Below are 27,096 nucleotides of genomic sequence, written 5' to 3' on the forward strand. Positions count from 1 at the left end.
TGTTTGATATATTCAAGGTTTGGTGAATAAGTTTCAATGCTTAGGTTTAAACTGGGACCACCTATGCACTATAGTGATAAGGTTCAATGTATAAGCTACAACTAAAAATTTCCTTTGGGGTAATGTGAACTCTTGTCAGTCTCCTTTGCTGTTAAGGGTCACTTAAATACAATTCCATCTTTAAAAAAAAGTACTGTGGGAGTAATGTTTCAAGTGGAAATATTTTTTACAAATATATTCTAAATAGTTGCTCTTGGTATTGCAGGATAAATTGCACTTGCAATCTTCAGATGTTGGATTATGGCTCCACCATCCCTCACAGTAAAGATGCTTGCTGGAACTGATCTCAATTGAGTTCCACAATTTTTTCCTGGATTCCTAATGTACCTCAAATGACTTCGCTTGTATATCATACCCATAACCTTTCTATAATCACATATGTTTTAAAACCATGTTCATTAAACTGATCCATCCTGATGCTCCTGAACTATAACAACTTCAAGCACTCTTTATCATAGGACACACAGGTTGGATGTTGTAATGCAACAATGTTTGGAAGGTCTATGTACCATATTCCATTTTAAAGAATACAATAGGCTGTAGAATTGCCCACGAGTTGTTGGTAGCAGCAAAGTTAGGATGTTTGCTTAATGTAGCCAGGCTATTAAGGCTAATTACTCAACTAAATATTGTAGTGAGACAAACTGGTGAATGTAAAGAAATGACAGGAGGGAATTTTAGGATCTGTTGCTTCAATCACAGGGTGCAGCAGAAATCACAAGCTGAGACAACACACCAAACTAAATGGATGGTCAAATAACAGACTAAGGACCTACACAGGATGACACCAGGATAAAGCAGAAGCAAAGCAGAAAAACTGTTTTCAGCAATCTAGTTTGGTTTAAGTCAGGGATCTTCAAACTTGGCCCTTTTATGACTTGGGGACTTCAACTCCCAGAATTCCTCAGTCAGCCATGCTGAAGTCCACAAGTCATAAAAGCGCCAGGTTTGAAGACCCCTGGGTTTAAGTACCCCAAGCAGCTGCTGATTTGCTATCCTACCAAGACTTAATAGCTTTCTGAGATGTCATGGCAATATTGCATTATGCAACCTCCTGACCTTGTATTTGGAGTGTGTTTTTCCCCTAAAGGGTGCCCTAATTCCCAAATCAGAAACTGGGTAACTTGGTTCAAATTCAGGGTACCTAAGGTGGAAGGTTCTGGCAAGGCAAGAATTTGTCTCTTAGTGTTGGGGCTGCTATAGCTCAAAACCTTTGTGGAGTCTGCCTTCCACTTTTCTCCATGTTTGAAGATTTGTCATCTTTCAGGGGCATGGTGAGTCTTTACAAAGTCTATCCACAATGCTTCACTGCCATTTGGAGCAAAGCCTAAGTTCTGTTCACCAGATAGAGAATGAAGTTTAATATCAACTCTTTTAAGAAATAGATGACAGAAGCTTGCAGCAATTTCTGTAGAGGCAGTGTTAAAAATTGCTGAATAATTTCTAAGTTGCATACATAGCTTTAAAGAAATATAAATTAGAGGTCCTCATAAAACAAGGGTAGAATATTCCTTGATATAACACTGTAATTCAAATTGGGAGGATTTAAATAATAAAGAATCCCATTGTTAAGAGGATGCATCCATTTGCTTGGCAATCATGATCTAGATTTTCTTGTGACTCAATAGTATCACATAAAGCAAATTGACCCCATGCTGCAAGGTCTGAATAGCTTCAATTAATTATGCTTCCCCAAGCAGCTTCGTTTAGATAACTTCTTTTACACAATGGCACATTTTAAAAAAACAACAACTAGTCAGCTCTCTTTATAATTCTACCACTAAGTCATTATGAAAGTAAGTTCAGCTTACTTTTCTGGTTAAAATACTTACTGTATAAGTTGTGAGACTCATGATGTCAGCAATAAAATACTTTGTTGGACAAAGCAACATTCTGCCTCTTTAATAAGGTTGATTTTTCATTTCTTCCATGGAAAACCTGAGCAAAATGGAAGGCTGGGGTTCACGATAAGCTGGTATTGTTGGAAGGTTAGGGATGAAATTGCTATTAATCACTTGATTATTATATATGGCCTTTGAGGTTTGAAATACAGGTGCCTGTATTTCACATCAATTAAAAATTAATTAAATAGAGTTGATATGATTAAGTGCCACATATTTAAAAATATTCTGATTTAAATCACAGCAAGTTCCGGTTCCCATCTGAGCTATGTGGGCCACACCTTTGACTCAATATGAGATTGCTTCTTGTGTTCCTCCTACTAAATAGGAACAGGGCTAGAATAGCTTTGATGATACCAGAAAGTCCTGGATCAGAATCTTCTCACTCATCTGTGGTGCTGCATGAAACTGGCAACAAATCATTAATGAAGAGGAAGAAGCCTAGAAGAAATAGATGAGATAGAGACCTGGGATAGAAACACTCATGAAAGCAATGGGGGAATTTGATATTGTAAAGGGCACAAAAGAAAAATGTAGAGGAAGCAATGGGAAGGATATCAATTGTCCCCATTTCTACATAGTCATATCATTTGATAGTGCCTTGATATTCTAGTGAGTCATACTACAGATGATAGCCCAGTGGTGGCGAACCTATGGCATGGGTGCCAGAGGCGGCACTCAGAGCCCTCTCTGTGGGCACGTATGCCGTTGCCCCAGTCCTAGGCCTTCAGCTGGGTTTTATAAAACTTTTTTTTGCTTTAGGCCTCCATCGCTGTGTGCAAAAAAAAAAAAAAAAAGGTTCAATCAGTCAATTTCAACTTCTCGCGGGGAAAAAAAAAGATCTTGCAAAGTTGGAATTGATTGAACTTTTTAGTCCCACCCAGTATGCTGTTACCACCGCAGCCACACCCACCCAATGGGCCACACCCACCCGGCACTTGACAATGCATAAGAGGTTTTGGGTTGAAGTTTGGGCACTCAGTCTCTAAAAAGTTCGCCATCACTGTGATAGCCTGTTTGAAAAAGAGAGGCAAGTGAAATGATATGTTTTTATGTTTAGACTTAAATGTTTCAGAGCACAATTTTCAGATAAACTTACTTTTAAACTGTGTAAACAAAAGACCAACTCATCAGGCTCCTTTGAAAATCTAAAGTGATTTGGGGTTTTATTCCTGAGGAATGTGTACAACCAAGCTTTGATGGGCAATTTTTTTGTGGTTATAAAAGCATCACCCATCTGTGAAACTGAGAGCAATTCTGTGAACTATGGTGTTAGCTTTCTGTTGCAATCTTTCATAAATCTCAGGCCTCATCCTCAGATGATGTGGCACATTGGTATGTGTCTAAGTAACCACAGAAGAACAGTGTGGGGAATGTCATCGCTTTATGATGACATTTCCATCGCACAGTAAATCTTTTGAACTCTCCCAAGTTGAGCAAAATATTGTCTTTAACTAGATAGAGGAGTATTCAAAGAATTTGAAAGAAGAAATCTTTTTTTATTGACATCAAAGCGGCTGAAGAAAATAAAAGTCAAATGTTTCATTTTAAAACTTTATTTTTGCTTCATTAGTCACTTTACTATTTAGTTGCTTCAATTTTTTTTGTTTTCCCTCTTTTTCCTACAAACAGCCACAGCCATACAAACACTCAGAATTAGTTTTTTTTAATGTAGAAGGAGAACTCTATACTCTGTCTATCTGTCTGTCTGTCTGTACAGTATCTGTCTATCCTGTCTCTCTAGTCTGTCTATCTGATCTATACCTATCTAATCTATCAGCTTTCTGTCTCTTTATCATCTATCTAATCTACAGTATATCCGTTCATTCGTCCATCCAAAATCAATCTTCTAAACATATCCCTCCCCCTTCCGCTCTCCTGACTAACTCCATTGCTTGATTCTCAAGCAGTGCAGTTTGAGAGTCCCCCTTCTCTGGATTAGTCTAGGAAAAACATCTGTTTTGGATATAAATCTTCCAATTACTAATTTCGATTTGGATACCAGCCCTCTCCAGGAAGAAGGAAGTATAAGCTTAACAGAAATCTCTTTTTCCTACCATCAATGTCAGATCATTCTGTCTTGCTGGACCCTTTATTACAAAACAGCCAGAAAACTGGCTGGCTAGTGATTTATTCATTTACAATTCCGCATATGCAGCCTCCCCTCAACACGCCAGGTAAAATATGGCAGATATATTTGGGTTTTCTTATTTCTGCAATGACCCAGCTGCTGTGCATGCATGGTGTGTACCAATAGACCTTGCAACCATAGAAAATTGATCAAGCCCTTCAGTTTAATGTTAACTTACTGAAAGAAATAAAGACACCAGAAATGAAAGGATTCTATAGCGTGCTTATGTTGGAATATGCACTCAAGCTTGCAACTCTTTGTGTTGAGGCATATTTTGGGGCTAGAGGGTAAAAAGAGAGATATCAAAAGATTACAATGAAAAGAAATTATTTTTAATACTCAGGTTTTTTTTTAAAAGAAATGTTTCCTTTCAACTGAAAAAAGACAACATTTTCTAGTTTATGTAGAAATTATGTTTATTGCATTGTTTGTATTTGAGGGTCTTGACAGCTAGCTGCCTTTGAGTGTGGCAACTTATAGCAACGATGAAATTTCAGTAAAGAAAAATAAATTAGAACATTAAATGATTGAACTATTGTAAATCGAAGTCACAAATGCTGCTTTCCATTATGCAGCTGAGTTACAGGGGTGTGTTTTTTTTTCCTTTTTCCAAGATGTATTTGTGTTTTGCTAATTGGGTTTTACATGAGTGTTGTCCAAACTACAAAGTTTCTGTAAAAAAATCTATGTTTTTCTTATGTTCAAAGCTAAAGGAGGTTGCTTTGACTGCAAAATGCTCAATACTAGAAGGATAATTGTATTGTTTTCCAAAAAAAAAAAAAAAGATAAACTAAAAGAATAAAAAATGTTTGAAGGTAAAGTAGTTCAAGAAAAGCAAGTCATTTTTGTTTCTGGGTCATTATCATCTTTTTGACGGCATGTCCGCAATAAATTAGGTTTTAATTGAAAACAGTAAACAGGAACCTCCATGCAACAGAACCATTATCATTTCCAAGCATGCAGGTGCTTTTTAAAAAATTAAAAAATAGAAGGTGCCTCTAGAATGCTGGCAGTTTTATATTTGCAACATACCATTTGTTTATATATGTATATATCTATATATTTATATATTTACATGGTTACTGATCAACTTTCCTTACAAGCTTCAAAGATAGGAAAATATACAGTACTTTTGCATATAATGGTATATCCTTGTAGCCCCTGAGTCAAGTATTGAGATTTTGATAGGGAAAAAAAGGAAGGGAAAAAAAAAAGGAAAAAAGACAAACCTCCCAGACATTAAAAGCACTTACATTTTAGGTGATGTAAGAATGCAAAAGGGTCATTTCCCAGGAAGACCAGGATCAGAGACATGCCTATGGAGACCCACCATTCCTGTCGTGCTTAGGAGAGAATCGGGCAAGGATGGGTGCCTATTTGGGTGGAGGTAGGTCTTACGGAGTGACGGGGTTGGCTCTAAAGAGAGGTCGCGCTCCTGCTCCAAAAGGGAAACCAGGTTATCTTCTGAGGCCAGGTGAAGATGCTCCCCGCTTGAGAGGGATTCTTTGGATTTCTGTTTCAATTTTTCAAGATCCAAGAATTTGGGACCCTGAGAAAACACAACAAAAAGAGGGCTCTGTGACGTGTATTGCCATAAAAAGCACTTTTTAAAAACAAGTTTACACTATTGGAGAATTTATTTAAAAAAATCAGGAGTACTGAAATCAGATGCAGAGCTTAATAAAGGTGCTTCGCGTATTAAGCAATCCGCTGTGTTTCTGAGTAACGGATACACATCAGCGCAATCCAAACATGGGTAGTCCTCCACTTACAACCAGAGTTGAGCCCAACATTTGCTAAGCAAGACATTTGTTAAGTGAATTTTGCCCCATTTTATGACCTTTCTTGCCACAGATAGTAAGTGAATCGCTGTAGCGGTTAAGTTAGCAACGCGGTTGTCAAGTAAATCTGACTTCTCCACTGACTTTGTCAGAAGATCGCAAAAGGGGATCACGTGATCCTGGGACACTGAAACCGTCATAAATACGAGTCAATTGCCAAGTGTCTGAATTTTGGTCATAGGGGAACACTGCAATGGTCGTAAGTGTGAAGAACGGTCATAAATCACTTTTTTCAGAGAAGTTGTAACTTTGAAGAGTCACTAAGTGAACTGCTGTAAGTCAAGGACTACCTCTAATACCTAAGACGTTTAGGTGGACGTCTTCCCTTCTGCAGCTTTTAGGACGCAGATGACCTGGAGACAGTGGTGGGATCCAGCTGGTTCTCACCACTTCAGCAGAACCGGTAGCTAATTTTTTGTTGCCCAGGCCCAGACTGGACTTCCGGAAGCAGCATCCACACAGAGAACTGGTTGTTCACATATTTGAATCCCATCACTGCCTTGAAACCTTCAGTTGCCACCTTTGTACTTGAAGGAAGACCTTCTTCTCCCAGACGAGGTGCAGGTGAGCAGAGCAAAGGGACAGGAATGAGACCACATGGATTCAATGGTCCCAGAACATGGATTCAAACAACTGCCTGGATAAAAAGGCTGCTGATGTCTGTTTACCAAAGTAACCTCTATTTTACAGGTACTATTTATTTTACAACCAAGTCATGATTCTTGCCTTCAAGTCCAGCTTGTCTACCTCCTGGAGGAATTTGCCAATCCAGGAAAAAACAGGCTCCTGTCAAGCATCAGGAAAATCAAGGGGTCCAGGCAGTTCAAATGTGTATAAAGATTTATTGTAAACTTAAGATCTCTACAAGAATCTGAACTAGTAACAGTCAGGGGAAATTAGCGGGAATTAAGAATGGAAGGAATTCAAGGTGGGCTGGACTTAGATCTCTTGTGGATGCAAAGGGACCTATGATGGATGACATGTTTGACCCCTCCCTCGGGCTCAGCCTGATCCTTTCCTACAGCATCTCAACTACAGAGGCCTCTGGTCTAATCCACTTGTGCTGCTTTTCTCATACGGATCAGTATGAAGGACGTTTTGTTTCCCACAAAAGGCTGTAAATTATGTAAACCTGCCCCTTCAGAAATACCTTACCTGGGAAGGACTGAAGCTTCGATCTGTTTTAATTGATGCGATGGGATGAAGACGTCGCAGCAGCCGGACAGCTGGTTTCTGATAATCTGCACTTGCCATCACCATGCTATAAGCAGGTGGGATGAGGGCTGACTGTCTCTGCAACAGCTGTAAGATGGTTTGAATGTCAGCTGTCATCTGGGATTCAAGCCTGGGAAATAACAAGAAATAACCAGTCTATCAGAATGATGTATACACTCCACCTTCTCTCAAGGTGTCAGGGTATAGCGCTATAGATGGCACACAATAGGTCATGCCCCCGTGTACAAGGTTTCACGTCACTTTCCCCTTCTTAGTGGCAGGATGGACTTTCTCTATTTCTATACAGCTTACATAGGGTGTGGTGGTTTCATTTTCATTGACTACCAAAGGTACCATGGAACTGTTTTTGTCCTACTGGGACTGATAGCAGTGGCAATAGCACTCAGACTTATATACCGCTTCATAATGCTTTACAGCCCTCTTTCTAAGCAGTTTGCATAGTCAGAATATTGTCCCCAACAATCTGGGTCCTCTTTTACCGACCTCGGAAGGATAGATAGCTAAGTCAATCTTGAGCCGGTCAGGATTGAACTCCTGGCAGTGAGAACAGAATTAGCCTGCAATACTGCATTCTAATCAATGCACCATTCTGGCTCTTACTAATTGATCAATTGTAGGTAGCCAGAATGGTTTGAGCTGCAAAGAATAACACCTGGCTACCTGTCTGATGTGTCCTAAATAGGATGGAGTTGGTCCCATAGTGCCTTCTAGTGGTCAATATAAAAAATACAGTTAAGGACGTCACATAATTTGAATACATGACCTAGCAGTATTTAGAAGAACGAAAGAGAAAACTCCCTTTTTTTATGAGGGACATAAAGATGTGTGAAACAAAAGCTCATACCAAAGCCAGCCCTGATATTAGCTAGCATAAAGATTTCATGTGGCCTTTAAAACGTGAGGAAAGACCCACAGAACAGTATTTTTAAATTAGAACCGCACAAAGTAACTCTTGTGATATTGGCATTGCATGACTTAGCTCATTAAACTCACTCCGAAGAATCAGAAAATAATAGGGACTGGTTTTCTAAAAATAAGCTGCAAAAAAGGATCTGAATTGATGCTTCAAGTTCTTGCCAGGAGCTTTTTAGCAACAGAAAAAACTAAATTGGCATCAGAAATAATGCTAGTGGATTGGGAAGAAACTCCACCATACATGTTTGGCAGAGTGAAGAAATGGAAGCTTTATGGATTTCTGAAAAAAGAAATTCTCCTAAATGTGTTTTCCCCTAAGGTTGGTTTTCAAGGAAACATGCTAAACTGTGAAGCTTGCTGTTAAGCTCCAGTGTTTGATCTGATTACAGTTGATATGTGAAAAATTGCTTCCTTTAGGTAACCATTGGGATGTAGCAGTGGGAGAAGAACAGAGATGAGCTATTTATTCCGGCTTATGGTGCTTGCTTTTCTCATATCCCTCTAGCCTCACCTCTACAAGATCTGTGGGATAACAAGGCAAAACCATGCTAGAGAATTCTCTGACATGACATGAACAGCACTGCTTGAATTTTCATGTGAATTTAGGAAGTTGCCTCTATCACTGAGCCTTGCAATTTATCACACCAGCCATCAACTTGAATCGCAGCTGCTCTCTGGCAGAGATCCCTCTGAGACGTTGCCTGCGTGAGGTATTTCACTGGAAAAATCAGAAACCTTCTATAAATTGTACCTTGGGCCCCTGAGCTCTGGTTTCCTCTCCCATACGTGTTCTAACTCAGGGATCCCCAACCCCTGGTCTGTGGACTGGCACCGGGCTGCGGCATGTGAGCAATTGGGCCATGCAAATAAGCGAAGCCCCATTCGTGGGGATGCAGGCAGCATGCAAAACCACGCCCCCTCCGGTCCGGGGAAAAACCTCTCTACGGAACTGGTCTTTGGTGCCCAAAAGGTTGGGGTCCGCTGTTCTAACTGGTGGGTGGGATTTAAAACCCAGATATTTATATTCTGATTCATTTCAAGGGCGTAAACGCTTTCATCTATACAGGTAGTCTTCAATTAACGACTGCAATTGGGATTGGCAATTCCATCGCAAAGTGATGGGGTCATTAAATAAAAGTCACATGACTATACCCCAACTTATGATGTCAGCTCTGCTGTGGTCATTAAGCAAATTACCCATGGTCATTAAAGTCAACGTCATGTGACTACAATTTGTGATTTCCGGCTAACTTCCCCTTTAACTTTGCGTGTTGGAAGCCACAAAAGGCAATCATGTAACTATAGGAGCAACCAACATGCATGTGCACTGATTGTCAAGTGCCTGAACTGCAACCATGTGACTGTACAGGTACAGGTACAACTTCTGTATAGAAGAACCAGTCGTAAACCTACCTTTTCGGTGCCATCCTTAATAGTTGTTAAACAGAGCAGCCGTTAATTGACTACCTATAAATTAAAGTTTAACACGGTCTTTCCGTAAGTCAGTATTGCCATCTGCAGTTCTTTTGATGGAGGGCTGAGTATGAGAAAAGAGTGTTTGAATGAAAGCAAATGTCCCCAGTTTGATACCTTCTTAAAGGGTTGGGATTGTTAACTCCTGGGATTTCCAGATGGATCCCAGATCACGTGAAGTTCAATGCAAAGGTAATCTATAACAAAGCATGAGAAGCTTGCAAGATCTCTAATTTGTAAAGGAATCGGGTGTAAATAGATAGACTCCTGCCTTGGAAGTACTGCTCCAAAGAATGGGTGCTGCAACAGAGGAGATTTTTCTTCTAGATCCTGACAGATAGAGTTGTTTGACTCATGGGATCCAAAGTAGGCCGTCCTTGCTAGCACGAGTAGGACGGGCATAAATCTTAAGTTGAGCCCCTCGCGGTTAATGATTACTGGAAGCCTACGTAAAATTATTAATCAATGGGAAGCTGGAATATCTGCATGCATTGTGTTACCTGGTTCTTTGCTGTAACATATGTTCTCTAATGCAGTATTTTATTTTTCCTGGAAATTAGGCCATTGCTATGCAGGCTTTATTGGCTCATAGACTGCAAGACAAGAGGCTTGCCCTTATTTTTGGCTTTAAATTGCTTGTTAAAATGTAGAGAGAACATACCCAGGAGCACTTAGTAACTAATATGGACTGAATTTGTCAATTCAGGATGAAATTGCCCATTTGTCAGGACAAAAGTGATGACGGTAGTGGAATACTGGGGAGATTATTATTATTATTATTTGAAAAAAGTTAGAGGCCTGAATAAAAGCCAATTTCCAATTAGATGCAGCTTTGCCTGCTGGCAAGTCCCTTTTGTGTCTTTGTGCAGAATTTATTCTGGTAGTTTATCAGGTGTGATCCTGGAAACACTGTTGGAGCAGTGGTAAAGGGCAGTGCCAAAGGCTGCCTCCTTTTTGATACTCCTTTGGGACTCTTTTTGAATTTGGGGACGCCAGTATTTTTTTCTTTCTCTGTTGAGGTCTTTTTTTTAGTAACTAAACTGCTCAGTTCATGTTTGAAATCTATAGGAATCTATAATACAGGTAATCCTCAACTTACGACTACAACTGAGCCCAACATTTCTGTTGTTAAGTGAGACATTTGTTCAGTGGGTTTTGCCCCATTTTATAACTTTTCTTGCCACAGTTGTTAAGTGAATCACTGCAGGGGAGAAGTTAGTCATCCGGTTGTTAAGTGAATCTGGCTTCCCCATGGACTTTGCTACACAGAAGGTCACAAAAGGGGATCACCTGACCCTGGGACACAGCAACCGTCATAAATATGAGTCAGTTGCCAAGCATCTGAATTTTGATCACGTGACCATGGGGATGCTGCAAAGATCATAACTGTAAAACACGGTCGTAAGTCATATTTTTCAGCGCCTTTATAACTTTAAGCCACCTGGGAAAGCCAAGGGAAATCATTAAAACAATTAAAAAATGAAAGAATATTTCGGACATGTGATGCGACACCCCAAAAAATATGGCATACTCCATTTAATCCTCCAGGGAAAGATTGAAGGCAAACGAGGTCCAGGCAGAAGAAGAGGATCGTGGCTTCAAAATCTAAGGGACTGCTTTGGACAAAACTCAGCAGCAGTTTTTCGTGTGACTGCTGATAAAAACAGGATTGCCAACGTCCGATAACGGATATGGCACAACAACAAGAAGAAGATTATAACTTTGCGTTGTCATTAAATGAACTGTTGTAATTCGAGGACTACCTGTAGTCCTATTATTCAATCATTAACCAGCCATTTTAGTTACAAAAAAAATCTGAATCATGTCTGCAGGTACAATAGGAATTCCCTGCCCTCTCCCCACATCTGCAGCCTCCTCACTAGAGTCTCCCAATCTTAGGGCAAAGAGTAGAGTAGAGTAGAATAGAATAGAATAGAATAGAATAGAATAGAATAGAATAGAATAGAATAGAATAGAATAGAGCTGGAAGGGACCTTGGAGGTCTTCTAGTTCAGCCCCCTGCTCAAGCAGGGGAACCTATTACTGTAGATTTTGTAGCAAACATCTGAATGACCATGAGATGGCAGCAAAGTGAGATGTATCTTTTTATTGCAATCCTACGATGGTAGCCTCACCTAATCTCCAGAGCAGATTGGGAGGGGATACGCCACAAATAAATGTTTCTTTATTTAGAGTTTGATCCTGTACTTGAGTGGAAAATGTTCCATGCACAAACAAATCTGGGCCTAAGGCACTAATGTTGGATTGCCCGTGTCCAAATTAATTTAGATAATTGTTATTCCTTCCTAAAGAGAGACTCTGATTTTTTTATATTTAAAACAGAACTATTCTTTCTAGTGATTTTTCAAACAAATGTAGTTATATTTTTTACTTGTTAGAATTTGTTATAGCAAATAAAATGGTACAAAGATTTTTAAAATAAACCTTTTCCTTGTAATCTAATTTACAGCAATAAGTGGGAGTTTTTCTAATTATTAGAATGTTATTACAACATCTTGCTCTATTGGACCATTTCAGATTTGTTTTGACAGCATGCGTGGCATTTAGAGTATTATTATTTTTTTCGCAGATCAGTGATGAGTTTTTACCAAGGTTTTTACAGCAAATAATTTATTTCTTTTGGCTGATAACAGTTTTCCCTAATGGTATGGTTGCCTATTAAGTTAAATATTATAAATGTCCCAGCAACTCAGTCCTTTTGAATCAACATTATGAATTTAAGCAGATATGGTTTCATTGTCTTTTGCAATCAAATTGCATTGCAGTGGGATCAACCATCTTATCTGTCTTATCAGTCCTGAAGAATTATACAGTTTTTAAGCTTCCAGCTTTTTTCCTAACAACTAAGGTAGTCTCACCTGCTAAATTCATTTAAATGCCCTTTCTATGTTAACACAAAATGGCAACTGGTCCAAGAATTCTAGTTGTGAAACAGGTCTTAGACAGTGGGTTAAATTATGCAGCCAGTGTAGCCTCAAATTCTACTTCTGATTCCTAAAAATTTAGCCAGGTGAGATCCACTAATATATTCAAAAAATGCAAGCAAATGAAAAAACTTACACAGTTTGAAAGCAGAACAGATGTTTAGAAATATTAATGTTATACAGAGGGATAGAATCAAGACCATGTGAAGTATTAATATCACTCTACAATGCCTTAGTAAGGCCACACTTGGAATACTGCATCCAGTTTTGGTCACCACGATGTAAAAAAGATGTTGAGACTCTAGAAAGAGTACAGAGAAGAGCAACAAAGATGATTAGGGGACTGGAGGCTAAAACATATAAGGAACGGTTGCTAGAATTGGGTATGTCTAGTTTAACGAAGAGAAGGACAAGGGGGGACATGATAGCAGTATTCCAATATCTCAGGGGCTGCCATAAAGAAGAGGGAATCAAGCTATTTTCCAAAGCACCTGAAGGTAGGACAAGAAGCAATGGGTGGAAACTAATCAAGGAGAGAAGCAACCTAGAACTACAGAGAAACTTCCTGACAGTGAGAACAATTAACCAATGGAACAACCTGCCTCCAGAAGCAGTAAATGCTCCAACGCTGGAAGTTTTTAAGAAGAGACTGGACAGCCATTTGTCTGAAATGGTATAGGGTTTCCTGTCTGAGCAAGGGGTTGGACTAGATGACCTGCAAGGTCCCTTCCAACTATTATTATTATTATTATTATTATTATTATTATTATTATTATTATTATTATTATTATTACTTAAGAGATTTTTTTTTAGTAAGGGAATTCATTTACATGTTGATGCATTGTAGATATATAAAAATCTTTATAGTTTGGGTCACATACTAATAATAATTGCACCAGACAATCCTCATTACCATAAAATGGAAATCTTAATAGACGGGATAAGTGGATGCTTTCCTGTTATTTCTTGGAACGTTGCTAGCTACAACACGAGTTTCCTTGAAGATGATTTTAAAAAAGTACTTAGGGGACCAATATTACTTCTTTACCTAAAATCTGGACTGCCTCTATTGGTTCAGGTGAATCATTTTACCGGGATAAAAAAGCTAATATATTGGTGGAAAAAAGCAACACCCTTTGGCCCTTCTTGTTAGTAATTATCCTAACATTGAAAAGTGAAAAATAAACTTGAATGCCATTTTCCATGGCGATTAGTATAATGATTAAAAGTCTTTTCTCTCTTTTAATAATTAGCATTTATATTATCTCACCTCCACTGAAGAACTCACTTCGAACAAACTGTACTAGCTAGCCAGTCTGCAATCCCAGGCTTCAGCAGGAAAGTTTGTGTTGACTGCAAAATCAATATCAAAACTACCCTTCAAAGGGGGTCAGAAGGAATTTGCCTAGGCTTGCCAAACAGTTTCTTCTAAGTCCCTCATTGCTGGCAACAACCTTTGTTCTGAGTCAAAAAGGGGGAGAGATAAGTGAGAGCTGAAAGTGAAAGGAATCAGATTGCCTGCAAGAGATTGGAGGAAGAACATCTGGGAAAAGGAGAAAGAGAGATTGCTGGAAAGGCAGAGACGAGACAGAAACTGGAAGCAGTCTTGTGATCCGGGTGAACTACTTCCAGGAGAAGCAGAGGCCTAATCAAAACAGGTGGAAGGAACTATGATAAAAACAAAGCTGAACAAACCTACTCTCACAATGAGGAAATGAAGAAGAGCTGCAAAGAGTTGCACTGGGAATCAAAACAATGGTCCGGGTGGAGAGAAAAAGGAATTCTTAGGTAGGGATGAGGAAGAACTCAAGGTGCATACAATAAAGCTTGACTCCATAGAAAGGGCAGAGCTAAGGGCCTCTGGGCTGGAGGAGAGGGAGAAAAGACCTTGAAAGTGTCCCAGAAATCTCCAGTGAAACAACTGGAGTTAATAGGTGTCCCTAAACTTAGCTTCAAGTAAAGATTGCAGTCTATGTGAATCAAGGATTAATCAGCATTTGTTGGAGAAGTGAGCTTACAAGAAATCTCTCCTTCCAGAAGTAAAGTGAGAGTTTTTAGGCTAAAGATCTATGTTCAGATTACATTGTTTTTAGGTATGCTAGTCTGCTGTTTGGAAAACGTCTGCTAACTATCTCATGGTAATTACCTCTGATTTTTCTCAGAGCGTATTGTCACTCTTAGGTATTTTATCCCATCTGTCTAAGTTATTTGAATCCTCACATCTCTTCCCATATCATTCTATTTAAGATTGTTGTTTCCAGACACTATTTATACTTTTATTAGGGCTAAATGCCCTATATCGTCCACAGGTTTTGGGTTCCGGTAAACTAAAATAAAAATAAAGAGTTCCAGAACATTTTCGAACACAATTAAATGTGAAGTTGAAATCACAAAACATTCCTCCCCTCTTTGCCAATGGACATGGATTAAATTTAATGCTTTGCCTCCTTATTTTATTCCTGGTAAACAACTTGGTTCTGTGATTATGTTCCTTGTAGTCTTTAATGTTCCACCTAACTTCAGTTTTTAAAAGTTTCTTTTGATAAAATGAAATGCATAGTTGGGATATTGAAAAAAGTGTCATCTTCCAGGGTCACTTCATTTCAAAGCACATCTCTAGACTTCGACAGCTCTTTACACAATTTTAAGGATGAAGTATTGTGGAGGAAACTTTCAGAATGAAAACTGCCAATTTTCTTTTCTTAGCAAATATGCAGTGTGTGAATAAAAGAAGCAGCATTCTACTGAAGGCTGTTCCAGACCATCAGCTTTTCCATTTTGGGGCCTTCAGAGAGCAGTTATGTACCAACTTACAGTGTTAACATATCCTCTTGGCTACTTGCATATCTATTCTGACATTAAAACATTTACAGCTTCTTTCTAGGTTATACATTCTGGCAGAGCCTCTAGCTTACTTGGATTTTAAGACAAAGGCTTTGGATTAAATAGCACAGATCTGATCAGTTTTGTCATCACTCAGTAGCAAATCTTATTGAAATAATCGGATTTATCTTGAGGCAGGTTCCAAATAATCATTTTGGGAGCAGAAAAGAGTTTAAAACTTGAGTGAGGACAGCGTATCCCAGTGTGACATCATAATTTGCTTTTGAGAAGTTCCCTCAGGTAAAAAAAAAAACAAAAACAAAATGCGTTAAGGAGTTGGGTAAAGATTCTGAAGAAGAGGCTGCATTAGCCACATACAGCTCTTTACAGAACTTTGTGTTCCAGCCAATCTTTGCCCTAAGGAAAACTTTTTCCTTGGTTGTAAGAAAATGATATCTCTATAGTAGCTTTTCGTCTTCAGGCCAAGATCGCATTGCAGTTAGATGGATGCTGGCAGCCTCTGACATTCCTCTACAATTTATATCCAGATAATTGTCCAGTTGCTACATTAATGGCTATTACTGGAACCGGGAGCAAGTGATTACAGGATGCTTTGATTATCAGGGGGACTTTGTTGGTTACCTGCCTGAAGTGTGGCCAAGAACATTTTTGCGACTTCACTGAAGGGAGTGTTGGCAGTTGCCAAGAAAGATGTGATGTCTGGCTGGTGTCAGCCATTCTGTTCCTTTGGAGGCCTGGTTTCCTTTTACCACTAACTCTACCTAGCATAATTGTTTTCTTCAGTGATATTAAGGACAATACATGAACAAAATTAATAATGTGAAAAATATGGCTTGGGAGGAAAATCCTAAACCCTTCATCACATTTCTGTATTTTCTATTATGAGTCTCTGTATTCTGAAATTATCCAGTTTTATTTAGAAATCATTTCATAATAATGAGGCACCTGGAAAATATTTTACATTTTTATGTTCCTGTCGAAAAAAAAAGCACTTTCAAATACAACAAATACCAATTGCCTGCAAAGAAGAACTGGTAGGACATAAAACAGACAAAATAATAGAAAATGAAGGACCTAAAGTGTTCTGGGACTTTAAAGTTTGAATAGACAAGCACGTGTCACATATCACTCTAGATTTAATGTTGATGGGAAAGAGAGAAAAAAAGTTTGGATAGTGGATGGGACAGTACCTGAAAACAATAGAAGAGGAAGTAAAGAACTGGAGAAAAATAATAAAATATAAAGACCTGCAAATAGAAGTAGAATGACTATGGCAAAAGAAAGCAAAGGTAGTATCAATAGTAAATGGTGCCTTGAGTGCAATCCCAAAATTTCTGAAGCTCCACTTATACGCCATTGGCATCAACAAAACCATTATTATCAGTCAATTGCAAAAGTTAGCTTTACTTGGAAGAACTTACATCTTTCAACTATACCTTTAATATCATTAAGCAACAACATCTCCCTATCCCAGGTCCTTGGGAAGGACTCAATAGGTAAGTAAAAATGCCAAATCCAATCTAAACATCAAGCTGATTGTGTGACCAACCATAATAATACATAACTAGATGCGATGAAGGCCAACACAACCTGAAGAATTGGCAGTTGTGATTTCACATTGTTGTTTATGCAATAACACAATATGTCTTTTTCATGGATATTTCATGCTCTATTAATCTTTCCCAACAGGAGTGTGCTTTTTCCCCTCTGGATGTAGGAATTTTATTTCTATTAGATTATTTTTTGATTTTCTATTCTGTGATATAAATAAGTTATTTAGTAATGAAAGATACTAATATAATTTTCAGTCTATGCTCCTGTAAATGCTCCTTTTATCTGATGGAAATTATATACATTCTTTAAACGATCTGTGCTGAATAATAAATATTTTGCTAAATGAAATGAAATCAAAGTTGTTGTTACATTACCAGGAAATAGACTGTTGGTATGAGACACTACTGAAGTATTTATTCATGGTTGTGTTACTGCAAATACTTCATCAAAAAGAACAATTGGCTGAAGTTAGATTTTTGGATGAAAAGATCATTATTATTGCTTTGGACATCTCATTAATCTCTGAACTGATATAGGTCTTTGGCTTCAATTAAAGATAAATATAACAGGCTTTGTATAAGACAAGAATAGTTGGGAAAAGATAAGAAATCTAGCAAGCTATTGCCCTTTGCGTTTAAATAAATTAAACAAAATAATAATATATTATTTCTTTATGATATAAAAGAGAAAGTTTATAGAGAGTCCAGGCTCACTAATCAGCAGTTTTTAAAATTCTAAAGAATTATTGTAAGTTTATGCTTGTGTTGTCAATACTTTTCCCAACAAGTTTAATTTCAATTTCTGTTTTTTCTATTGCAGCATGTCTCATAATATGTTCTGCACATAATTAAATAAGGTAACAGTGCATGATCTGACAATTAAAGGCCTGGAGACTAAAACATATGAAGAACGGCTGCAGGATTTGGGAATGGCCATTCTAGAGAAAAGAAGGACTGGGGGGTCATGATAGCAGTATTCCAGTATTTGAAAGACTGCCACAAAGAGAAGGGGGTCAATTTATTTTCTAAAGCACCAGAAGGCAGGAAAAAAAACAATAGATGGAAACTAATCAAGGAGAGAAGCAACTTGGAACTAAGGAGAAACTTTCTAACGGGGCGTTGTCTTACCTGAACGCCTTTTCTCAGCATGAGGAATGTAGACTCCACGGATGGGTTGATTTAGTCTTCTAGCCCAATCAGACCAAACAATCAAAGTTGCCACGCCTCTGCAGGGTCTGACCATGCCCCAGTTTCGAAAGGGCGAAGCGAATGATTGTGTGACGAGATGGCTCCGAACTGCTGACACTAACCTAGCTGCTAGTAATAATCAGGGAGGGGGTGGAGTCTACATTCCTCATGCTGAGAAAAGGCGTTCAGGTAAGACAACGCCCCTTCTCCAGCATGTAGAGGAATGTAGACTCCACGGATGGGACATACCAAAGCCTCTATGATCCCACGGGTGGGAAGCAGGTTGGTTAAGTGTCGGTGCTGAAATGGACCACTTGTTGTAAAACCCGACGGCCAAACGCAGCCTCCGCGGAAGCAAATTTGTCGAGTTTGTAGTGGTGAATGAATGGTGAAGGGGACGACCATGTAGCCGCCTTACAGATGTCCTCTATGGATGCCTGAGTCTGCCACGCCGCCGGTGTGGAAGCACTACGAGTAGAGTGCGCTGTCAGGCGGCTTGGGACAGGTAAAGAGGAAGCCTGATAACATTGAGCGATACAGGCCTTGATCCACCTGGCTATAGTAGAGGAGGAAACCTTCTGTCCCTTGGAAGTTGAGTGGAAACAGACAAACAATGCCTCCGATTTGCGAAAGGAAGCTGTCCTCTTAATGTAATGACGTAATGCCCTATGTACATCTAGGTAATGCCACTGCTTTTCTAGTGTGTGAGAAGGATTGGGACAAAAGTTTGGTAGTACAATGTCCTAAGCCCGGTGAAACAGGGTATTCACCTTGGGAATGAATGAGGGATCTAACATCAGCACCACTCTGTCCTGATAGAAGGTACACAGGTCTTCCCTAACTGAAAGAGCAGCCAGCTCTGACACGCGTCTCGACGACGTGATGGCTACTAGGAAAGCCACCTTGTGGGACAAAATGTGAAGAGGACAAGACCTTATAGGTTCAAAGGGAGACCTAGTGAGTGCCTGCAGAACACGAGGTAGTTCCCAAGATGGATACCTGTGTACTACCGGAGGTCTGGTGTTGGAGACTCCTTTCATAAAGGATCGGACCCTGGGATGATGGGACAATGGAGTGGCGTTGGCACAGGTGAACACCGTGGAAAGAGCAGCCACCTGTTTACGCAAGGTGTTGGGTGCTAAGCCTTTATCCACTCCATCCATGAGGTATTCAAGAATCACTGGAATAGTGATAGAAGAGATAGACAAACCCTTACAGGTACACCAGTCACAGAAGTTCTTCCAAGTGGCATCATAGATTCGGTTCGTCGCCGGCCGTCTGGAAGCTTGGATCATAGCTATCACCCTTGAAGAGTAAGATCCGCACATCAGGAATTGGCGCTCAGATGCCAGACGGCTAGTTGTAGCCACTGTGGGTTCAGATGGCATATGGCCTCCTGTGTTAGAATTATCCTCTCTGGATTTGCCAAGGGGGGGCTATGGCGAGGTTCACGAGATCCGCGAACCATGGACGCCTCGACCAATACGGGGCCACAAGGATTAGCTCCGCCTGTTCCTGTAACAGCTTCCTGATGACAGCCGGGATCAAGGGAAGGGGTGGAAATGCATATAGAAGGCCCGCCGGCCAAGGGCTGCGGAGGGCATCTGCTCCTTCTGAACCCTAGGATGGGTACCGAGATAGAAACCGGGGAAGCTGGGTGTTCTTCGGGGATGCAAACAGGTCGACTTTGGGCCGACCGAAACGGTGAGTTATCTCCCGAAAGAGATGGGGATGTAGATGCCACTCTGAATGATCTATCGTAGATCGACTCAGAAAATCTGCCTGGTCATTTTCCATCCCTGAAATGTGTTCTGCCTTTAGGGACAACAGATTCTGTTCCGCCCATGACCCCAGACACTGGGCCTCGGACATTAGAATCCGTGATCGAGTGCCGCCCTGCCTGTTGACATGGGCCTTTGCCGCCACGTTGTCTATCAGAACCAGCACGTGGCGGCCCGCCAACGTCTTGTGGAAATGGCGAAGTGCTAGGTGTATGGCTCTGAGCTCTAACCAATTGATATTTTTCTTGAGATCCCGTTGAGACCACCGTCCCTGGGCGAATTGAGATTGCAGATGTGCCCCCCATCCAAACAGACTGGCATCTGTGGTCAAGGTTACCTGAGTCGGTTCTCTGAACAGGGATCCTTTGGACAGTGCTGGGGACAACCACCAGATGAGGGACGTGAGTGTCTGTGGTGGGACTCGCACCCTCTGTGGAAAACATGCTACACCCCGTTTCTGGTAAGGGAGTAGAAACCACTGTAGTTGTCTCGTATGAAGCCTGGCCCAAGGCACTATGGCAATACATGAGATCAGTTTCCCTAACAGCTGTGACAGCAGGAGCAGGGTTACACGTTTCTCCTTGCGCACCCTGGTGACCATCGTACGTATGCTGAGCTGACGCTCCTGAGACAGGAAAACTCGGCACTGGCTGGTGTCTATTATTGCGCCTAGGTGGAGCAAACGGTTTGTTGGGATCAGATGGCTCTTTGGGAAGTTGATCATAAATCCATGATCCTGGAGTGTCTTGATCGTCAGTGCCATGTCTGAACGGGCGTTCAGTGCCGAGGACGACTGGATTAGGATATCGTCCAAGTAGCACTGAACACGGACTGGTACCAACCTGAGCTGTGCGGCGAGAACCGCCAGGATTTTGGTGAAAACCCTTGGAGCTGATGATAGGCCGAATGGCAGGGCCCTGTACTGATAGTGATGGTTGGAATACCTGAATCTGAGGAAACGCCTGTGATTTGGATGTATGGGAACGTGCAGGTAAGCTTCTGTCAGATCTATGGATGTAAGAAAATTCCCCAGCCGAATACTGCCCAGAATAGAATGAAGAGTTTGCATCTTGAATTTTTGGTAAATTAGGTACCGATTTAGAGCCTTGAGGTCTAGGATCGCCCTCCATCCTCCTGAGGGTTTTGGTACCACGAACAGAATGGAGTAGAAACCCAGTCCCCATTGATGTGGGGGTACCCGCTCTATTGCCTCTATGCTTAACAGATGACAAATGGCCTCCTCCATGAGACCTTGTTTCACGGGATTTCTGGATAGGGGGCAGGAGATGAAGCGCCGAGGTGGGAGTGTGAGGAACTCCAGAGACAGTCCATCTCTGATAGTGGTTAGAACCCAATTGTCCATGGTGGTACTTTCCCATTTGTGGAAATATAGTGCCAGTCTTCGGCCAATGGGAGGAATCCGCCTGAAGTCACTTTGACTTTCGGAAAGGACGAGCTCCTCTGCCGCAAAGGGGCCTCTTAGCCTGGAATTGTGGCTTTGGCTTGTCTCTGTAGCCGGACCGGTCTGATGAGCGGTCCGGCCCTGCTTGAAAGGGCCGATACCCGCTCCATGTAGTTCGGTCTGAGCCAGACTTGAACGACGGACGCCGGTTGTATGAAGAAAAACGTCTGCCCGTTTTTTTGACAACATGAGCTAGTACTTTCAACTTTTCTTTGTTTTCAGTCAGATAAGGAGTGAGAGCCTCTCCAAAAAGGCGACCCTTATGATATGGTGCCGCAGCTACTCTCCATTTGTGCCTGGTATTGGCCTTCCAATTTTTTAGCCAGAACAACCGGCGTGCGGCCATGTCAGAAGCTATGGCCCGAGCCGAATATTTGGCCGACTGCAGAGACACATCCGCCATGTATTCCAGTGCGGCCCTTAGTTTAGTGACATCCTGGTGAACCCTTACATCGTCTGGGGATAATCTGGTCTGTAATTCCCTGAGCCAGATTAATGCAATTCTAGCGAAAAAGGAGTTAGATGCTGAGGCTCTTATAGCTCAAGTTGATGCCTGATGGGTCCTTTTGAGGGAAATCTCAGACTTCTTGTCCTCAGCCTTAAGGGCCTGCGACATATCTCCTGGGATTTTGGTGTCTGACAGTATGGGGGCGAGAGCCTCATCTACACTCGGAACTTCGAGGACATCGTTGAGGGAAGGGACTGTATCTAAGAGCTTACGATCTAATCCTCCAAGAGCAGAGAAACTTCCAGGAGATCCCCACTGATCCTGAATGGATTTGAGAAACATAGGGGGGCAAGGTGTCTGTAGGTTCTTCTTGACTGGTTCCAGAAACAGTGGGTCAGAACTCTGTCCAGAGTCCTGATCGGTCGTCTGTGGTTTCTGGTGACATAGGCATTTTGTAAAAGAGGATAGAAGGAATTTGGATTAAACACCCCTACCATAGGAGTGGCCTCCGCCTGAATGTCTTCCCTGTCTGACCACATGCCTTCTTCCGGAATCTGAGCAGAAAAATCTGATATCTCGCTCCCTTCAGATTGAGGTGGAGAACCGTGATCTGAAATCACATACTCCCTGGGATGCCTAGTTTCCGTGGGCGTAGAGGGGGTTGATGGTCCTTGGACCGGAATGGCCCTCCCTGAAGCCGCCATTGCCTGAACCACCGCCTGTGAGATCATGGCTTGGAGCTGGACAGTAAATGAAGGATGTTTGGGGCCCCAAAGACCCGCCGCCATCGGCGTGAAAGATGCTGAAGGGATTGGGGGAGGGACGACTGTAGTAACCTCCCCCTGAGACCCACAAGACACTGAGGAAGGTCCTGGCTCAGCAGCTGGAATTGAATCTTGGGCCTGTAATCTCAATTCTCGGTCAAAGAGGGACAGATGGTCCCGTTCATATCCCAGCAAGGAACCCTGGTCCAGGGTCTGCTCGGGAGACCAAGCCTGTGTAAAAGGGGAAGGTCGATGCTCCCCTGATGTGGATGCAAGAGGAGGTGAGGGGATAAGCTGCATCTCTCCTGTCTGCCGCTGGGCTTTGTCTGCTATCTGCTTGCTTGTCATCGGCCTTAGAGGTCTGTTTGACCTTGGCCTTGGCTTTTGCAGGTGTATCCAGACTGGCTTGCGTTTTATATTTCCACTGGAGGTGGAAGCCTGTGAAACGGTGTTATCCGCCATATTGAAATAAACAATAGGAAATAAACAACAGGTGTTCACCAGGAGATCCCTGGATCTGGCCTGTACTGCAGTAGAAGAAAAGACAGATTGTCACCAGGAGATCCCTGGATCAGTCCTGTTCTGCAGGAGAAGAAAGGGCAGGTTTTCACCAGGAGATCCCTGGATCGGCCCTTGGTCTGCAGGAGAAAGGAAGGCCACGGCCCACCTGGGTGGTACAGGCCTGCACGAGGGTCTGTGAGGTCCGGCCCACCGTTAAGCACGGAGTCACTACGCGATATAAGCCGCGCTACGCTCAGGAGCTGTCCTCCCCATTCAATTTTTCAGGCCCACTGTAATAGAGACAATTTGGCCGAAAAGGTATCAATTAAAGATAAGTCTATATATGAATATAGGTATATATCTTGTTTAATTTAATTCTGTTTTATTTTAATTTATTTTTTTTAATCTTTTTTTTGATCCTCGTGTCTCACTTAGTGACGGCTAGGACAGTAAGTGCCGACCACTATGCAGACAGCGGAAAACAGGCAAGGCAAGCAGCCATCCAATCTGTTGGCACTGGATATTTAAAAGGTACTGGTAAGTCACAGTCTGGAATATTACCAGATAAAATGGAGTGAGAGACTCAAGGTATTTTCCCTATGTCCACTAGGCAACCTGAGATGGTGCCTATTAAGCAGCTGAATGAAGATCTAAAGGAATGTAATTAGAACTCCTATTCCCCCCCCCACTTAGGGAGAATCACCAAATAAGTAAGTTACTGTGACTGAAAAGGCTATAATTAGAACAAAGCAGTCAATTTAATGTGTGTGATCGGGCGGAGCCCAAAATGGCGGCTGGGACAATCTGATGAGAGATGAAACAAGCTGAGAGAAAAGATCCTCTCCTGCAAGTAATCTGGTAATCAGCTCTTTTAGTCAAACAGTTCACCTGCTGTTTTTTTTTTTTTTTTTGGTAATTTACAGCTGACAATCAACAGTAACAAGGAAGTACTTGAGTAGTGTGAGGATCGAGCCTTCTAGAGGCTCAAAATGGCGCCCGCAGGTTGTTTGAATTGGTAACAAACCTAAGAAGGTGATTTCAGTTTTCAGCTGAAAATTAGTAGTTTAGCTTCACATTCACAGCGAAGATCTTGGGAGTGGGTGGGGGAGGTGGATTGTAATGAGGAGGCAGCAATCTATGATCAGCTGTCTGCCTCTGAAAACTCACGGAGAAGGGAATTGATTAAGAGAGAAGAAATGATGCAGCACTGAGCTCAGAGCTGAACCAATCCCCCCCCCCCAAGAAGGAAAAAAAGGATAGAGAAACCACGAATGGCAATAACTACCTTTCTGAATCTAAATTAGGAGCCAAATTCTCACGTGTCTTCAGGGCTGAGACCAAACAAAAACTGGGGCATGGTCAGACCCTGCAGAGGCGTGGCAACTTTGATTGTTTGGTCTGATTGGGCTAGAAGACTAAATCAACCCATCCGTAGAGTCTACATTCCTCTACATGCTGGAGAAAGGACAATTCAGCTTGCCATGGGAACTTGTGGGTGCTTCATCACTGGAAGTTTTTAAGAAGAGAGTGGACTTGTCTGAAATGATACACAGTCTCCTGTTTGAGCAGGGGGCTGGACTAGAAGACCTCCAAGGTCCCTTCCAGCTCTGTTCTGATTGATTGATTGAAATCTTGTCATTCCTTTCCCAATTTTGAGCTATTTAGTTATTTCATACTCCATTCTAACTTTGCTTGCTAGTCACCATATAAATTCTTGACTAAGCAGATAATTGACCCAGACTTCCATCTTTTTAAGGACTATCCAATAATTTGTTATGGTCTATCCAATCAGAAGCCACTGTGTAATTAATAAAGCAAAAATAGTCTTTTTAAAAAGCCCTCTTTACTTGTTCTACTACCCATCAGATCTAGCAATGTGATACTGGACTGCTTCTGCTTTTCTTAAATTTATTTTGTACATCTGGCACTTGTTTTCTGTTTATTATTACTTTAGATCAGTGCTAAATAAGCAGCTGCTCTAAAAACGTTTCCAGAATTAAAAAATGAGTGTCATTTCATTTTTGGCTGTACATTCAACTTTGACATCTGTTGTGATGCAATTGCTACTTCTGAAGCTCCACAAAGGTTGTGCAAAGTATATCTCTAGTTTCTAAGTTAATAACTTTCTTAATAAATAGTTAATGAAGCTGATATTAGCTATTTACATGAGCTTGAATGTCCTGTTCTAATAAATTAGTAGAAGATCAAATTAAACAAAGTTTAATTTAAACCAACTTTTTTTGTGTGCATACGGAACAATTTTTTACTCAGGTGCTTTTTTTCCTTTTTTTCCTGTTCTTTTTTTATTGCTAGCTTATTAACTTTGTGGTTATGCTAATTTGCATTTAGACCTTTTAATTTTATCAATATAAATTTCTAAAAAAATTAAATCAGTTTCAAAGAACGCTATCTTCTGTATTAGCTGACTGCATAAAAGAAGTCCAAATAACTTCAGATACTTTGCTCATGCTGAGAAAGCAACAAAACCTTACCATATTTATTTATCAGAAATGTGTAGATTGGTTAAAAAAAAGTTTCTAATTTTTTTTCCCCCTATAGTTCTTGGGTGCATTTGATTTGGCTACTATGAAACGTAGACTAAATATCCTAGATGCTCATACAATTTGGTAGTAAGCTGAGAATAAATGTATTTTATCATGCTTCATACATTTCTGGGGCTTGTTCCACACCTTTATTTTGACCATAATAGCCATTTTTAATCAATAACGCTATTGGATGAAACAGGTATGTTCTGAATTCTCTGAAGCAGGTCCAAGTACACATTGGACTAAGGCATATGAGCATTCAGCATCTCTTAATCTTACTTAACAGAACTATTTAGCAGAATAACAGAGTTGGAAGGGACTGTGGAAGTCTTCTAGTCCAGGGATCCCCAACCCCCGGTCCATGGACTGGCAAGAGTCTGCGGCATGCCAAAAACCGGGCCACGCAAACAAGCGAAGCCCCATCCATGGGATGCAGACAGCACACAAAACCACGCACCCTCCAATCCACGGAAAAACCTATCTCCATGGAACCGGTCGCTTGTGCCCAAAAGGTTGGGGGCCACTGTTCTAGTCCAACCCCCTGCTTGAGCAGGCAACCATTTCAGACAAGTTATTCAGACCTGAATAATGCCAAAAGCATGGTCCTTAACCAACACAGCCTCACAATCATGTATTAGACAAAGAGAGGCAATGGAAAGTAAAAATTATATAGAAAAAAAATCTAATCTACACAATATTTTGCAAAAGGGATATATTAAATGTGTGCAGGTCAGCTGGAATATAATTCCAAAGAACAAGTCAGCTTGACTCAGTACTTTAAATCAAAGCATTGAAGTGGACTGATTTGCTTCAATCAACGGCTTTGATCTAGAGGAAAAAGAAATCTTTTGCATGTGCAATTTTTTTAATTGTCAAGATCAAAGCAGCACTCCAGTCCTAATGCACTGATACAGAGTCCTGTTCTGATTCAGCGCTTCACTTTAAAGAGGTGTTTCAGTTGGATATTTGTTGAAGCAAAGCAACCTCTGATGTCCTGCAAAGCTTCACAAATAGTATCTGGAATGGAAGGAATAGATGTTTAGCCACTTTTCCCCCCTTTGGCAGCAACATAGTTCTCCCGTCAGAAAATGAACAGTCCTACAATTAACTTTAATGGATGTATTTATTTATTTCCCCTTTTTATTTTTTTTATAAATAACTGAAGGTGTGAACATACCTATACTCCTCCCTCCTTCTAATTCCCCCACAACAATAGGTCTGTTAACTGGGCTTGGTTGACAGTGATTGGCCAAAGGTCACCCATGCTTAAGGTGGTCCCCTCATTTTTGACCTGATGCCTTAGCCACCAGACCAAACTGGCCCTTCGTGTGATAGTTGGACCCATCAATGATAGGTTGCTTATTAATTACTCCAAAAGAGAACCAACAGAGTGAAATGGCAAACATCCACAGAAAGAATAACCATACACAGATGCTGTTAGACTTTCTGAAATGCTTATTTAGGCTTCTGAGTACAATTTAAGGTGCTGATTATCACCTATAAAGCT

At 41.0% G+C, this 27,096-nt stretch overlaps 1 protein-coding gene across 4 annotated transcripts in view; it reads right to left on the minus strand.

Annotated features, from left to right (window-relative positions):
• Nucleotides 1–3,568: 3,568 nt before the first annotated feature.
• The window catches only part of KCNH7 (potassium voltage-gated channel subfamily H member 7), a 327,609-nt gene continuing 304,081 nt past the window's right edge, over nt 3,569–27,096 (minus strand). For all 4 annotated transcript variants that reach the window (XM_039352779.1, XM_039352780.1, XM_039352778.1 and 1 more), the window contains 2 exons: nt 7,089–7,278; nt 3,569–5,641 (listed from right to left, as the gene is read on the minus strand). In XM_039352779.1, coding sequence (XP_039208713.1) covers nt 5,375–5,641; nt 7,089–7,278 — 457 coding nt within the window. In that variant the 3' untranslated portion in view covers nt 3,569–5,374. The remainder of the gene's footprint in view (nt 5,642–7,088; nt 7,279–27,096) is intronic.

This window comes from Crotalus tigris, unplaced genomic scaffold (assembly GCF_016545835.1).
Source record: "Crotalus tigris isolate CLP2741 ecotype Arizona unplaced genomic scaffold, ASM1654583v1 scf7180000018477.2129921, whole genome shotgun sequence".
NCBI lineage: Eukaryota > Metazoa > Chordata > Lepidosauria > Squamata > Viperidae > Crotalus > Crotalus tigris.